Below are 17,926 nucleotides of genomic sequence, written 5' to 3'. Positions count from 1 at the left end.
GCACCGTTCACCGTGACTTACATTACTCTCATTCAATTGCCTAGAAAATCATATCCTCTGCAGAAATGTTATTCAATCACAGCTTGGCTCGGTAAAAGGAGAAGGGCTCTCGTCCTGGCTAAAAACCGACATGCTGCCGGCAAAATGTTTTGCCACAACACAGTCAAGGAGCTTCTGCCTGCCAGCCTATTTACAGCGAGTGGTGATGTATTGTGGAGTGACATGAACGATTGAATGGCGGCACCTGCCTCTGCCGCTACAAAACTAATCATGTCGGCTTTTGTGTCAGCTGTCGAGGACGTATCACAACATACCCAAACACACGCCCGCCCCAGCATTCACACGTGCATCCCAACACATGTTTAACACGGAAGCTGACACAAGCCGACACACATACACTTGGGAGACACACACACAAACAGACACACACACACATAGCCAATCAAAAGAGCCCTCTTTAGCCACTTAATGATCCTCAAGATGCTAGTTTTCGATTGGCTGAAGCACAGCAAACTAACATGGAGAGGATACCCAACAAACAAGCACAATCTGTTTTCTCAGCTGTGAGCGCTGCATGTTGAGGGGTGTGTGACCGATTCAGTTCAGGGAGGTGTGATTGTGTGTGTGTGTGTGTGTGTGTGTGTGTGTATGTGTGTGTGAGTTTGAATGTCTAAATATGAATGTGCATTTTAGTTTTTTTCAAGCGGTGTTCATTCATGTGTGTGACCTTTCTATCTTTGGATTTGTGTGTGCACGTGCCTGAATACTTTATCATATTTCTATGTGTGTGTGGTTGTGTCTACATTCCTGTGTTTGTGTGTGTTTGTGTGCTCCATGGAGGAATTGGAAAAATGGCCTACATTGGTATTCTGCCAGGTTAGCTTATTATGACTTGACCAACAACCGAGGTGGAATACACTTTGTATTTGACCCATTAGGTGTCTTTCACCGACATACACCTCAACGGGCATCTTCCAGGGGAACCTTGAGGAAAACCTTGAGGAGAACCGAGGCAATAATACTGAGCAGAACTTTGTACTTTGTTTTGAAGCAGCTGCTGTTGCTAAATACCCAACTACTGAATATAAAAGTAGAGATGATTTTCAAATTACTGTTACTGTTAACACCTCTAATAGATTCATCATGTATTTTCCAGTACTGTCCTATCAGAAATAGAGCTGTAAATTTTATAAAGATATTCAAGGTTTTTAATATATATTCCATTCACTCTCATGATGCTCAGATTTTTCCTCTTGCTTAACGCAACCAGCAGGTCAAAGTTCTCACTTAGTCAGTAGGTTGTCAACAATTGCTGGATGTTATTGACTAAAAACATAGTCACATACTTCATCTCCAGATAATGCACTCTTATGGCTTTAATGATTTCCTGACGTTTTAACAAGAACCATTACCAACTCAAAAACTTAATAGTGCAAAAATTTGGTTTATGAACAAATGCCCACAAAGCATTACCATCATTTGTGTTCAAGCCAATTAGCAAATGTGAGCATACGAACATAACATTACATTTCATTTAGCTGACGCTTTTATCCAAAGCGACTTACAATAAGTGCATTCAAGGACGACAAGAATCAAGAAAGTACAATTTCTTCAAAATAAAGCAAAACTACAAAGTGCTAAGTTTTTTTTTTTTTTTTTTTTATTCAAGGTAAAGTCGGAAGAGGTATGTTTTTAGTTTTCGGCGGAAGATGTGTAGACTTTCTGATGTCCGGATGTCAATGGGGAGCTTATTCCACCATTTAGGAGCTAGGACGGAAAACAGTCGTGTTTTTGATGAGTGTTTAGCTCGCAGTGAGGGAGCAACGAGCTGATTGGCCGAAGCAGAGCAGAGTGAACGGGGTGGGGTGTAACGTTTGACCATGTCCTGGATGTAGACTGGACCTGATCCGTTCACAGCATGGTACGCAAGTACTAGTGTTTTGAACCGGATGCTAGCAGCCACTGGTAACCAGTGAAGGGAGCGGAGGAGAGGAGTAGTGTGAGTGAAATTAGGTTGGTTAAAAACCAGTCGAGCTGAACAAAATCAACTAACTAAGGAAGATTATGGTTCGGTACCTCGGTTTAGTTTTTGGTGCAAAAGAAACTGCTTAAACTGCTTCTTTATCTTGAACAGACTATGAGAGTCTGTAATACTGCTGCAACTAGCTGCAACCTACTAATAGAAAGGTACAATTACAAAAGTGATCAATATAAATATGCCCTAACATACATAACAGATTAAAAATAGATATCCATTCAAGTGCAAAACAACAAACTGTTCGTTAACTTTACTGAAACTTCACATGAGCATCTTTCAGCCTCAAGCTGAGACTGAGGACTTTCTATCAATTAAAAAACATGATATCTTTTAAAGCTCTAGTAGACTTTTACTTTTATTTAACTTGTATGTATTAAAAAGGGACAGTGCAGGGTACATTAAATAATATGAGCACAATGGTTCATATGAATGTACCAGAGTCTCTTATACTGATACTCTATAATACAGCATATCTGCTGAAAAAAAAACACCTATGACATTTGTTATTGCTTTGGTCTTAACAAGATGCTGCTTAAATACCATAGTGAGTTGGTTTTGCCCTCCATTCTTCAAATGAAGGTCTGTAGGCTAAATTTGTTCAGTTCACATGCATGCTGAGCCAGGTGGCCCCAACTAGTGAACTCTTAGTCCAAGAGAAATAAGCAATGTGATCATTTTTCTCTATTTCCAATTTTTTGATATTTTAGTTTTAACAATGTTCATTTGCAAGAAATTCAACACAAATGTCCAAGGTGTTTGTGATCAGTGTAAAACATACAACCACTCTCTAAACTCTGAAGTTCACGGATTCATGCAAACGTAAACGCAAAAATAAATAAAAATATATATCACAGACTTGCTCTATTCTCCACGTGCCCCGCTGACTCCGTCTGACAAAAGAGAAGCTCAGGCTAACACCCACTCTCCTCACCTCGCAGATCACTTCCCCCCGGTGCTTGTCTGACAGAAACAGCAGCCTCGTCTCTCTTTTCACTTGAACCAAAAACTAACAAGCAAAGTTTGGCCAGCCAGAGCACAGCAGTGGTGGGCACTTCTTGTCAAGTTGAAAGAAAGTGAGCACTGGACCAAATTTCCCCCGGGGTCAAACACTGCCTACATTCTCCCACACTAAATCATACATCACATCACAAGCAACATGGGTCCGCGGAAGCCCAAACATTAGCCACATTAGACTTGAAGTGCCCTCAACCCAACGTGCTGTTTTTACCACAGGCAGTTTCAAATAAGAACTGTTTACCAAGCGGCTGTCCTTTCCCAGGGACCAACATCCTACCAGCTTTAGTGATCCCAATTTGCTGGTTGAGAGTTAGAGCAGGTACGGTAAGAAACACTCACAGCCGAGTCCAGACCCTGAACGAAGCAAGTGAGGTAACCAGAGGCTCATATGACACTAAATACAACACACACGGACACACAAACATGCAAACACACAGAAGAGTATGAGACAAACCAAAGAAGAGAGGCAATCATCTAGAGCTTTGTGTTTGATTATAGTCACTGCACGTAGGTTTTGTGTGTGCGTATGTGTGTGTGTGCAAACATGGTGGCGTTTATAATGTGTGCAGACTCCGGAGAGTGTGCGCTGACAGACACTGAAGATCCACTTTCCTTTATTCTATCCTCCGAGACAGGAGCACACTTCTGAATTAGCTCTATCAGCAGCGCAGCCATCTATCATGCTGACAGTCACACGGGGCGTTGACACCAGCACTCAGTGCGAGTGGAGGTGTCTCTGCTGATATACACTGAAAACTATAATGTGTATATATTAACCAATGGCCTGGCGTTAACACGAGACTCATGTGGTCTGCATATTTAATTCACGCTGCCACAGGGCTGTTTAACCCAAGGCTCCAGGGGGGCCAGACTTCAACTCAACTCCCAGGCTTTCTGTCTGTGTGTGTGTGTGTATGTGTGTGTGTGTGTGTGTGTGTGTGTGTGTGTGTGTGTGTGTGTGTGTGTGTGTGTGTGTGTGTGTGTGTGTGTGTGTGGTGGAGAATGGGCCATAAGCAGGCTAACCATACAGCTGTCAGCCTGCACCTTTGAACACAACAGCTGCAGAGGGCACAAGGTGAGCACTCTACAATGTGTGAAGGGGGTGGCAAAGTAAAACAGTGCAGCAGTACACAAAGGAAAAGTGAGAGACATACCCACACACGGAAGAAGGGACACAAACACACATCATATATCAATCAGCTTTCAATGCACAGGCACACACACACACACAGACACACACATACACACATACAGGAAGCTGCACCTGCTCATTAGCTACGATGGAAAGAACAAAGGGAACAGATTTCTTAGCACTCCACCTCAGGCTCTCTCTCTCTTTTTGTCTCTGTTCTATCGCTCCTGTGCTAAACTGTGCAGTTAAATCTCCATCTACTGTAAATGGCAGCTGAAGCCATCGTGTGTTTTCTCAAGGTTTTCCCTAACCCGTGTCTGGCTGTGGTATCAGTCAGAGCCCGGCGAGGCACTGGTGCTGTGCAGAGGTAACGGAGACGTAAGTCCTCCAAGTCCCCTCCAACTCAAGCCCGTGTTTCGACGGACAGCATTAGTGTTGGTGGGAGGGGTAGATGGGGGAGAGGAAAGGCAAGCCACATTTTTCACAGGGATAAGCATAAATGGATCAGGAGGGAAACAGAAACAAGACAAGACAAAAAGTGGTTTCGTGCTTACATGGAAGGAGGCTCTCTCCTCTCTGTCCAGGGGTTGGGTGACAAACATGTTGCCGCTGACGGGATCTATGTTGTAGATGCCACTCGGGGGCTGATCGGCTCCTGCTCCTGTGATGCTGTAGCGGATGCCCGCATCCTTATCCTGATCTGAGCGGATCTGAAGACACAGAAACAGAGGAACACGTTGAAAAAGATAAGAAAGTTTTCACTCGCGGCTTTACAGGTTTTCAACAAAGGGCATAAATTGTTCAGAGCAGTTTAAGGGACTTGAATTGTCAAAAAGAATCGTGTGATATAAAAAGTTTGTGAACGCAGAGACAGTACATTGGTTTCTTGAAAGACACGTTGATGATAACATTTCCATTGTAAGCTTTCTTTGACGCGTTGAACCCACAGGCTGAGGAAGAAAATAGAAAATTGCACAATGTGCAGCGAGGCAAATAGATTCCACTGTCAGAGAATTTGATCTGACCTGTTGAGTTTTGGGTTTACTTTCACGGCGGTTTCTCAGCAGACCTTGACTAAGTGTGAAAAGCCATGATTGCAGCTATGAAGGTCTCTCTCTGGATGATGTGAAATGGATTCATGATGTGATTCTTAACTACAAAGTGTCTGACTTGACTTTCATATCGAAATGTTCCTGCTACATCTTTAACTTATTTCACACACAATGAAAATAAGAAAGACTGTTATATTTTACACGTTTCTATTTGAATGCCTCCTCTGCCACAGCTATGAAATCATTAACACTTGAGCTCAGCACCTGGCTGACTTTAAAGAACACTAAAGGATAAAGACTTGTTGTATTTGATACAGTGTTAATGATTTTTAATCGGCTGCAAAGAATCGACTGTGACGCCGTACTGTTTCCGAGATGATGGGACTGAGAGTGTTACCATTATAAAGCAGGCACTCACAGCCTCTCACCTCTGCACCAAGCTTCAAATAAATCACCTGGATAAAAATGTATCATTAATAATTGAAGTGTCTGTATAATGCACAAATAGCTAGAACAAAATGTACTCGAGTAAAACCAGAACAAATTGGTAATTGTGAAGAAAATTCTAATAAAGTCATATTATTACAGCCTTTCTTCTCCAAATTTCAGATTTGTTCTTCAAGTTGCTTGAATACTTGGTCGTAAGTATTTGCTTTTGAATCTACTTCAAGTCCTAAAAGTGAAACTGCTTGCTGAGTGAGCCTAGTCCCTAATGGGGGGGTCTAATGTTACCTGTCTGCTCTGATGGGATGGATCAGGAGTGGATTAATTCCCCTCTCACTATTGATTATTCTTTTTGAAATACATAACAACAATATAAACATGCAACCCAATGCATTGTAAAAATGTGTAGTAGGAGGTACAGTTGATTTACTTTTACTCAATTCCATATCCATACAGATATGGAATTGAGTAAAAGTAAATCAACCTGAAAATAAATGGTGCTTAGGTAAAGTACAGATTCATGAAACTGTACTTAAAAAGAGTAATAAAGTAAAATTTTGTTAAATCCCACGACTGTTTACCTCTTTCAAACAATACATATCAGTGGAAAGGAGTAAATACAAATAGTCGTCTTAAAGACAAACAGTAATTAAGCAAAATATGATCGTTGAGTCCACCAAAGGAAATGATCACATATTTCTATCCCTAATCATTTGAATGTGTTGTTTTCATCATCGACAGAAATGCAAGAGCTTGTGACTCACAAACCATGAACACACACACACTTCAAGACAAATTCATATTACTGTGCACTTTCGTTTAATTTGTTTGTTTAATTACAGCACACCACTGCTAGTGAATTCAGTAATTATATGTCCCCTAAGCTTACAAACAGGATCTGAATAAGATACTGAATAAAATGAATTGTAAAGAAAATTTGATTTCTTATGTCTTCAGCTATTTTGGCTGTGATGCCTAAATAATCGAACAATGCTGCAGCTCTTTCTTCGGGATTGTGAAGTTGTAAAACTACACATTATTTTATAAAGAATAGGCCTGATAAATGAGGATCATTTATGGGAGGCAGAACTTTGCTGTTTTCTCATTTCAAACCCCAGAAATCACCCCATGGCTACACTGAAGATTGGTCCAGTACAATGCAGCGTTGGTATAAATTTTTAACAATGATGCGATTACTGTGTTTTTATTTAATCACTAGTATAACACAAATCATTTTAAAATAGCAGCACTTAATGAGTCACTAACACCAGTATTTTAGGGCTTATGTTAATTTGCCTATCACAACATGTTTAGGATATGACTAAATGGCGGTTTTTCTTTTAAAAAAAAATAAATATTTACATCAATTATTAAAATAGCAGCTGATTAAGCTTTAGTTGTCACTAGAGTTAAAAAAAAAAAAAAAAAACGATTTGTGGATCCTGGACCAGTTTATTGTCTCTTTCAGTGTCGAATATCCTCATGTCCTTGTCGTTTCTCCGATACCACCTTCAGCTTCTGAAAGACACTGAGTTGAGTGTTGTTGTTGTTTCTACTTGGGATCAAATCATCACTATGGTTACAAGTCAGAGGTAATGATCACAGAGTCAAATGGAGAAAAAATGTATTTTTCTTCCTTCTCTTGCCTTCCTATGCAATCGTCCTGGTCTGTGGGGCTGCAGATCATGCATGAAAATGAAATTATTTCATCCGCTCAGCGATGACGCAGCTTCTGAATAAAACATCTCTCTGTTTGAACATGATACCCTCCCTCTTAATTTACACCACGGCCTCCCCACACCCACGGTGTAGCACTCCACTGTGAGCGTTCATACCCGCAATTTATATTTCACAGCAGATCCGGTGGATCCTGTTGGCTCAGGTGTAATGTACAGTATTCAATTATCCAGTCTATCAATGCACTGTTGTACTTGGTATACATCTAATCACTGTAGCATGACAATGATACTGCAAGACTTATTTCGTGTATTATTCCCAGCGCCCACCATCTGCCAATCAAAGGGGGATGAAGCTATATTATAAATAATAACATAATTTGATCATTCACCCTCATTATCGGTATCATCTGTTTGGATAACAGATAGATAATGTGGAGCAGAACAGATGGATCAGGCATTTAAGTAACAAGAGTATGCCTGAGAAATCCTCTGTCTTATCTGTGGAGACAAACATTGTTAGGCTTCACCCTTCAAAACAACAGGAAATGAAGTGAGGCTCACCATGAAGAGCTCCATCTGCTCCAGTTGCAGAGACATGCAAAATAAAAAATAAAAAAAAGCTCCGCCACCCTGCATCTGCTATTTCTGCATTTAAGGATTTCTTGAGTGCGTAACAGTTGGCCTGTGACCATGTGTGTGTGTGTGTGTGTGTGTGTGTGTGGTGAAATGTTTGACAGGTAAGAGATTCTCTATGTGCAGACCAAAGCGTGGATCAAAAGGACCAGCTCAGCTCAATAATTCACAGGGCCGTCATGCAGCAAAAAACACACATGAAATTTTCCCCGGCCACGGGTTTCTACTTGAGCGTCCGGACATGTGCACGGTTGCGTGTCTGAGTGTTAGTGTGTGTGTTGAGTGAGATTTGTCTCTTGAACTGGAACTTCAAAGCCAGCCGAGTGTAGTTGGTGTAATAGCCCCGAGAGGAGACAAAGGAGCTTTTACATGTCACACGGCCTGTGCTTCCACAACTGCTTAAAATTCCACATCAAGGCCACCTGAGACCTGATGTCACATTCACCAGTGTCTCTTAATGAAGAGTCTTCATATCAATAAATTGGATAAATGAAGAAGAGACGCTGCTGGGAGTCCAGGGAATCCCATGAGTGACAACTGCTCAATTGAGCCATTTAAATTGAATGCTTATGATGAAAGCTTGGATTTTTTTTTCTCCCTCTCTCCTTTCTCCCTCTCTCTTTCTCTCTATCTATTGCCATCTTTCACTCTCCCGCTCACTTTAGTGTCTCCTGGCAGATAGAATGGCTACAAATTACACCAAGAATAGCAGAGAGCCTCAGATGCAAAGAACTTAACTAGCTGTCTCTCTTCGTCAGATCCGACCAGACATCAGATAAGTGACCTATTTGTAGCTCTTTGACTATGATTTCCTTGATTACTGACAACTGCTGGGATCCTGGGGGACAAGCTATCAGCGTGAGACGAAGAGATGGAGAAGGATGGACGCAAGGAGACGCGGGGAGGAAAAACAATGGGGAGTTGGGGGAGAATTAGATGAAGCATTAGCGTTCTATTAAAACTCCTCAGGGTGACGCACGGCACAAAAACTGACAGAGGGAACGGAACGGAAAGGAACACATTTCCATTTATTGAGCGTAGCAGCCGGCTGCCTAATTAGCGCACTGTGAAGTTTGACTCGGTCCACATCTCATTAAATTGATCCAACCCTCTATGATCACCCTATTTGCATTGGTAGCTTGATGCCGACCTAAACAGGGACAAATCTGCCGCTTATTTGATCGTATTCTTTTCACCCATTCACATGTTGGACTTGTTTTGGAGCAAAAAGGAACAAAACAGAATTCTGAGAAGCAAAGAACGATAACGTGTGATGCTGTGGTTCCCCGGCTGTATTCTGCTTCCAGCCAACAACAATCATTCAACCAGGAAGTCATTAAAGGACAGTGTGCTGCCGGCACCCATGGGATCATTAAGGGTTACTGTCTGCAGTGGGCTAATGTCACACAATAAATGAGTACTCTGTGTACTACACACTTTGATCGCCTCTTGTCTCGTCTCTGAGGTGTTGTCCTTTGACACATCTCTCTCTCTCACTCTTTATTTTATAACTTTTTATGGGCTCTTTCACCTCTCTGTGCCTTTAAGACACATCACACAACTCCCACTGGTTGTAGCTCCAGCAGCAGACCAGGGGTTCATTCAGTACTCACCTCCACTATCAGAGGACAATGCTGCTTGTTCTTTACCGCTGATGATCACGTCTTTAATTTGATCTGAATCCCAAGGGGGCCGGATGTTAATGTATGAAAATATCACACGTGGATGTAAAGTGCAGGTGAATTAGTCTCCTACGGTCTGGTAATAAAAAGATTCATTACTACAAATACAGCCAGTTCAACTAGATCATGTCCATTTAACCTGCTAGGTAAAGGTCAAGCCTTTAAATATCAACTTTAGAGTCTGATCGATAGGAACCATTTAAAAAGGCTTCAGGGAAAATACTCGGACTCTCGACCCAAATAAACAATAATACTACAGTTTGCGTTAAGCTTATTGAGTTGTGAAAATCTCAAATGAAATTATGTTAAAACAATATAATTAGTTCATGAGAGGTAATGATTACAATACATTTACCTTGGAGCACAAACATGATTAATTTAAGTCGATCGCACATAAAATAGATTTTTTGGACAATTTATTCTTTAATATTTAAAATCCAGTTAAATCCAGGTGCAATTAAATAAAGACATACAAATAAGGTTGAATAAATCTTGATCTGTGGTTTCATGCAACACCAGGGAAACATTGAAAGCCTCAGTGCCATGTTGCCTGACCAACAGGTGCATGCTGGGTACTGGCTACCTGCTAAAATATAAAAGATGGACCCTTGGTCTGTGGCTTCTTCTACTATCAGTGAGGTGTGCATCGACTTTTTGTTGTTTTTGACTTTCAGTGTTGAGATTGCAGAGCTCACTCGGCTCAGTGTTTGAGAACTGGGTGAGCTCTGCAGTGAGACACAGAGGCTGAGTGGCCTGGGTGTGTTTTACACAGAGGACGAACGAGCAGAGAAGTTGGATTTATAGCAGACTGGACCTCACAGAGTGATGTTCAGACAGGTGAGTGCAACCAATGACTGATGGTTGTATCTAGAGCATCAAGAACTGTGTTACGCAACAGCATTTAGTCAACTGCAGCTTCTGTGGAGATTAATGTTGTATTTATATCTCTGCCTTTCCTGCTGCTTTATTCTGCTGTTAATATTATAAGAAGTGACAGGCTATATGATAAATGTAGCTGAATATATACATGAAAAGTGTTTCTATTACTCCGTCCACCCCATTTGGATATCATTCAAAGTAGGTTAGATAACAGGAACACTTCACTATAATGTAGTATAGCTCAACACCTCCACAAACTACATCCTGCAGAATGACCAAACAGTTGATTCAGCAACTCTCTGGAACAACTCCAATAAAGACTGATCATTATAACCTTCACAAGGTGGAGGATTTATTGCAGGACTGTTGTATTAGGACTCTATTAGTTATAGCTTGGTGTGCCGTATGAAAAAATAATGTATATCTTGAATTATCAGTTGAACACACAGGCTGCAAAGTGCCAGACTGGAATTGATCAGTTGTTGTTGACGCTGTGCTCACCTGAAAACAAATATGTGCTTTGAAATACATGTCTTTGTACGCCTGGTAGCCTTCATATTGTTATCATGCAACATTAATATCACCACACAGCGCGCTTTTACGAATGTAATGTAGTGATGTATATTTTAACTGACTCCTTTAGTTCTTTTTGGGAGAATTTTTTGTAAAAATAATCTTTTATATTTGTTACACTTGGGTATATTTTATTTAAGTATTTTATTATTAAAACAACTACTTGAGTCAACACTAACCTGCAGTGCTTCCAGTGACGAGGAAACAGAATTAATAAGAGGCATTCATTGTGATTAACATTGTTTTTATTATTTTGAGAGGAAACAAACATGGCTTTCTTCGGTATTTTAATAAATGTAATAACTTGAAACTATTCAGTTGTTAACTTTTAATTATTTTGTTATTATTTATGTATATATGAACACGAAAAAATGATTCACCATTCTATATTTCCATTATTGGTCTATTTCCAGTAAAATCATGCATGACATTTTTGACTTTATCAAACAATGTGTTTTGTTTGACAACAAGTCTGAAGTCATGTTCATACATTATTCATATTTAAAATTATACTGTATTTTTTCACCATTACTCATGAGTTGATATTGTTATATGTTAATATAATGTGTTAGGCAATTCACCTCCTCACACACAACTTTTTTCTGTTCTGCTCTACACAATCAGTTAAATTATCTTTAAATACTGTGCTTCTTATACATTTTGGTAATTTGAGAGGGGTCCAATTCACGGCATATATAAAAAAAAACAAGTCACATGCAAAATATGGAAAAAAAAAACACCAAATGACAGTCTGGTGCAGGGGATATCGTTTCGTACGTCTCAAGGATAGTTTATATGCAGTAGATAAATGCAGTAAAAGCAAACTGAGATGAATAAGGGGAAGAAGTGATGCCAACCGCTCAGGGCACAGACTGGCTATGACTGAACCCTTCTGGCAGCCTCTCAGTCACGCTTAAGCTGTCATAGCTGTCAAACATAATTAAGAGAGCGTCTGCCAAATATCTGGATGCCTTTAATAGAAACTACCTACTGACTGGATGCCTCACACACTTAGAGGCCTGTTTTTCTTTCAGAGTGGGAGACTGTCTCCCACTCTGAGCCCACTGCATATAACACAAACAATAGTGGTGATGAAAACGTCATTCTACAAAATTTGAATAATGAGAGAAAAACAGTTCTGAGTCAGGATAGTTTCAGGTTTCTGTTTACGCAACTGATGGTCGTCTCCCCGTGTAGAACCACTTTAAGCGGCGGGCAATCAGTACATCTCTGACTCTTTTCAAATAAGGTTTGAGGTCTAGTCATTTCAGCTGCAAGCCCATGTGGTCTATTTTTACTCTGCATTAGACTGCTATTCTTTTTATGCTGCTGCTTGTCGACTTGGGGAGTTGCCGGCAAGCTGTTTAGCAGTTTTCAAACACGGCCTCAGCTTTTTGTAGATTTTCATAGCAGATTCAAAGCAGGTCTGGCAACTTCGTTCTAGATTTAAAGAAAGAAAATGACATCATCATGCTGGAATAGACTAAATCACCTGACTTGAATGGTTCCACTTTAGTATTGCTGTTGGGGTTAAAATATTCCGATCTAACAATAAACCTCGTGGGGATGCTGAAATGGCTGCTAACATAAGTCACTGTGAATGGGTGAGTTGCTGAGTTAAACAGCATTATCAAAAGGATCTGTGCATCTGAAAGCGACACATGCGTCCTTAAAAATTGCTGCGTTTGATAACGTCTCATCTTTCCCTGCTGTTCCACACTATCGGTTTTCTCTTTGTTGAACATGAGGGAAATGGCAAAACTACATGCTTTTTAACTTCCTCTTAAATTTCAGTTTTGCATTTCTTTGATCCCTCCTGCTGTGCGCTTGTCACTCTTCAAAGCTGATGTGCCCTACTTTTGATGGGGAGAGGAATTCAAATAGTCTGATAGGCCATCCACACAAACCTCAGACAAAATGACATGAGGAAATAGGAAGTAGAGGATGGAAGAAAAAGAGAGATATTTTTCCAATTAGGGAAAATATGTTTTTTTGCCAACCTTCAATCTGTCCTTCCTGTAAAATACATCTAGAATTACCTCCATGTGGTTTCATGCCCCCACCAATCTTAAGCTTCTTAAAGACATGCACTGAACTCCAGATAAGCTCCTGACATTCTCAGGAGGGCCCGAGTTCCCAAGTGAGAGGCTCACGAGTTTCGTCGGCCAGCCCCCGGGTAAAAACTCAAAAGAATGTTTGAATGAGCCGAGTGAGAAGACAGCAGGATTCACCTCAAGCGAGTGGGCGTGAATGAAAGAAACAAAAGGAATACAAATATCTAGGGATGAAAAAGGGGTGCGAGAAAAACGACGCAGACGAAGATGTCAGGAGAGTTTTTGGGGATCTATTTGATGTGTTATAAACAGAAAACATGTGATCTCTGCAGTGGAATAATACGTACATCCTGTCTCTGCTTAATGCACTAGCTCTCACCTGAATCCTGCAGAGATTTCTGTGTTGTGAATGTGTCTGAGCGGAAAATCTCCACGCTGTATTGTTCATCTGTAAAAGAGAAAGTCCAAACCCAACTGTGCGGACATCCCCCGGATGAACTCCTAATCAGTCCATCTTTTATTCTAAATGGAGGTTTGTGTGGGTTATAATGTAATTCCTAGCAGGTGTTCCTGATGTATCATGTTCACATGAATGGGATGGATGTACGAACAACAGCACAGAGGCATAATAACAACCTTAGACGAGAGAGTGTAGCGATGAAGAGCGGTAAAACCTGTCAGTTTAGCGGCATCATGAGACGGGAATGGTGCGGATGGTTTTAAAAATAGTCACATAGGAGGTCTGTGAGAGAGAAGCTGCAGAGAGCTCAGGTTTAATATCTCTCAAGTGAGAGCCACTGACAGCCACTGTCGCACACTGTTATCCCTGATACTCGTAAAGAGCAGCTGCGTCTGCGCCAGGCAGGCTTCGGGAACTAAATGGGGAATGAACCCAGCTCCATGCAGCTCTGAAGTATATTTTTTTCCCCTCTACCTTGTGCACCTTACTTTTCATCTGGGTGTCTCTGTCTGTGTTTGTGCTGCCATATCAGTTTGCCCACCTCCCCCTATCTCTCACTCTCCTGCACTCCCTCTCTCTTGTCGTGGGAAGGAGACACTGAGCGTACCATCAATTTAACGTGCAAGAGTCCCCACCTGAGGAAGAATTGTCTGCTTTGCTTCAGACACTGTGATTCAGCCGTTCTCCTCCACTTTCTAACACGGTCAATTTAATTAAATCCTTTCATTTCCCGAGGCCTCCTGAGGTAATGTTTCTCCAAAGTGGATTTGGATTCAGAGATAATAAAGTAAGATTTTTTTTTTTCTTGACAATTTAGAGAAACAAAGCTGATACCTTTTTGGGGCTGATGTTTTTCTCCCTCTAGAGGACCCGTTTTAATATGACGTATAAGAGAAAAAGACAATCCAGTTAAAGGTGAGTGTGAAAAATAGGGAAGACGCATAGAAGAAAACCTCTGAGAAGGCAGAGGCATTGTCAAGCAGTGTGTCTTTTAATGAAGAGCAGGAAGCATTCTGAATGCCGGCAGCATCCGATAAATAAGCTTCAGATGAAAGCTTTTGGCTCTTTTAAAAAGCAGATATAAAGTCTGGTCTTGGAGGAGAGATCTCTTTTATCCTAAGCTCATAAGGCTCACAGATATCCTGAGGTTGCTTCTAAAAATTTTGACCAAAACACCCTTTTTGACATTTTTATCTTACACTCAAATACCCTCCATCTCCATCCTGTACGTCATTCATCATTACTCACGAGAGCGGAAAGGGTCCTGCAGCTTTAACATTTTGTATCTGCTCAAAAATAGATTATAAGCTTTCTCAGGCTGTCACGTGTCCTTGCACGTCATTGCCTCCACCTCAGACCATTAACCAGACGTTGGAATGAAATGTAGGATTGGAAAAAAGGGGGCAATTAGCAGGAGAACAAATATTAATGGAAGTTAAGAAGTGACTCACAAACCCAATTACGGCATTAGCCAGGCAATTTAGATGAGCTCTGCGAGAGTGGAGAATCCTGTTGAAATGTACCAGCGGTCTCTCTGCATTAACAATGGCATTAATTCCCCTGATTCACAGTGCAGGAGAAGAATAGAGCCAATACAGCCATTCTGTCTCCCTTATAAAGAGAGGGGTGAGCCACCTTACCTGATTCTGGGAATGGGATGGAGGAGGCAGAGTATGACGCTCTTGTTCTTACCCGCCCCAAACAGGCCCCAGACCCCTGGGGAGATTCAGCTTGTTAAATAGCTCCATTCTCCTCCTCTCCCCAACAAGGACAATAGGTAAACCATACTACAGGTCTACTATCTACAGATAATTATTGTGAAGACACGGTTTGCTGCAGGAAAGCTGACTTAAGGGAAATAACGAGACCCAAAGACTTGTAGAGATATGAATGGAGTTATAGATGGAGGGAGGGGGCAGTGCCGAGCTTTCTGCTGCTCTTGCACATTTCCACTCAACCTTCTGCGATTGTCAAATTGCATCCCTCAACCCAAGCTTCTGCCACACGCTCCCACAGGAGGCATGCGACCCTGACTGCCTGGCCAATCAGCTGCACCCTGAGGCCAGTTGAAAGCCCTCCTGGCACGCCTAAGGCAAGCGAGGTTCAACCAATCAGTTCGAGCCCGGGCTTGAAAGAAGGACCAAGTTTGGCTCAGGGAGCTGCTAAGGCTGCCAATGAGAGTCCAGAGGGGAGTTTGAGTGGCTCAGACGGAGGCTGCCAGCGGGGTCAGTGTGGACGAGGGTAGACTGACAGTTATTTAGTAAGAGGCTGAGCTCTGTGTCACTCACAACAGCGATCAGGCTTTGTACTACTAGGTCGGCTCTAATGGGACTGTCACCTTCTAATTGTCCAACTGGGGATGGTAGAGTAGCAAACAGACACAAATTTGCAGAGATACACAAAGACAAACATACCCCCAAAGACATGAACAGGAAACCAAAACACAATGCGCAGAAATGCTCCTTTTGTGCTGCAGGAGATTTGTGTTTCTTAGAAAATTCTCACAAAGGCAGGAACAGGTTGTCTTTGTGGTACTGCACACATATTCTCAGCAAAGGCTGAGGGCTCATTGATGCAGTATATTACACCAAATACTGCACAATTTGTGTTAAGCTAGTTCACACTATAGACGATTTTCATCCTGATTTGCCAGTCGCCAACAAGTTTTGCCAGTCGCCGACAAAAGCCAGCGATCAGCGTTCGATGGGAAGTTGCAAATTCCTGTGTGAACTCTTCAAGACACAAATAAAGAGACTCACAGACGATATGGCAGACATGTCACAGACTCTGCAACATCCAGACAATCAGAGGGTAGGACGGAGTGAAAGCGTATGCTAAAGGCTAAAGGTACATTTAGTGGCAATTGCCCCCTGAGTTTTACACTGCACATGTCTGTATTTATTTGTTATCAAACAATAAGCAGGTGTATCATGAACAGAGTAACACAGAGTCTTTTTTTCCCACATTAAATCCATTGGGCTGGGGTCAGGATTTGGAGAGAAAAAAAAACTGAAATCCAGTCAGGTTCGGTTCTGGCTCAGTTCGGGTTCAGACAGAAAATGCAGCTGAACCACTCTATTATTACAACAGTAATGTCCATTGACGCGTTTCTTTATCATCAGCTTTAGCAGGATGACACTGGATTGTCTCTCATTATGCGTATTTCCGAGACTAAACCAATTTTGGAGTCAGGGGTTTCTCCTGGTGAAAGTTCATGTAGTGTGTGACCTTATCACCTGGCAGTCATGTAGTATGAACTCATATCAACTGCAGGACTCTCAATCACCTTTTCTTTCTTTTTTTTTATGTTCTATGAAATGACATAATAAAGTAGCTTAAATTAAACAATTTCCTATTCACATGTGTTAACAACTACATATTTTTTTTAGACCTAAACGACGATAGTTGACGACTTTCTCTTAATTGTAAAAATCACCTTTATGTCCTAACCGATCTTCAGAAGTAAAATAATAAACCAAAGCCATACAAAAGTGTTTGAAAGAAGTTTGTTAAAAGAGGCCTTGATGATGATTATAATAATGGGGAAAACGATAATAATAACAATAAAACATTTTTGTTGAAAAAACCGCACTGTCTAGACTGCTTCAAAGGTCCGACCTAGAAGAAGGCTGAGGCAGGAGAGTTATTTTGCCAGGAGGAGCTGGGTTAGACGGTACGCTCTCATCATGAAAAAGTAAAACATGTGGAACAAGATTAGAAAAAGTGTTTTATTCCTGGAGACCTTGTTGTTATTGTTAATGATTCCGCACCAAGAAACTCCTGGATTCTAGGACGCTCTCCGAGGGTGGTGTCAGGATGAAAGGGAGCGCAGCGTGACCTAGAAACCTTTAAACCCCAACGAGACATCAACAAACTCTGTCTGCACCTTGAAGCTATAGACTAGACTGAATTTCTTTCACAGAGAGATGCTGCACATAGATTTGAGGAATGGAGCTGAGTATTATGACAACTATTTAGACTGAGCATTGAGTCATCATGAGCATGAACCAATACTAAATGGCTCTATTGATATGAACTGTTAGGAGATATTAGGGTCATTTTAAGGTAGTGGAATGGCTGTGGCTGATTAAATGATAATCTTTACCTGCTGTCGATAATAAGTGGAGATTAAATTGCTTAAGACCTTTGATGTGGTTCAGTAGAGAAGCTATAAAAGCTTTGACCTCATGGTATCACCTATAAAGTGTCCTTGTTTGCTGTTTGATTCAACTATCAATTAAATGGACAACATATTGATTAGGGGGCAGTGCTTTGTACAGCAG

At 41.2% G+C, this 17,926-nt stretch overlaps 1 protein-coding gene across 1 annotated transcript in view; it reads right to left on the bottom strand.

Moving 5' to 3' along the window:
* The window catches only part of cdh4 (cadherin 4, type 1, R-cadherin (retinal)), a 75,679-nt gene that overhangs the window by 43,258 nt on the left and 14,495 nt on the right, over window positions 1–17,926 (bottom strand). The window contains exon 3 of the mRNA XM_062396442.1: window positions 4,742–4,897. Within this exon, the coding sequence (XP_062252426.1) occupies window positions 4,742–4,897 (156 nt within the window). The remainder of the gene's footprint in view (window positions 1–4,741; window positions 4,898–17,926) is intronic.

The sequence above is a fragment of the Platichthys flesus genome, chromosome 2, assembly GCF_949316205.1.
Source record: "Platichthys flesus chromosome 2, fPlaFle2.1, whole genome shotgun sequence".
In the NCBI taxonomy this organism is placed as follows: Eukaryota; Metazoa; Chordata; class Actinopteri; order Pleuronectiformes; family Pleuronectidae; genus Platichthys; species Platichthys flesus.
This window is presented reverse-complemented; position numbering and strand designations above follow the sequence as displayed.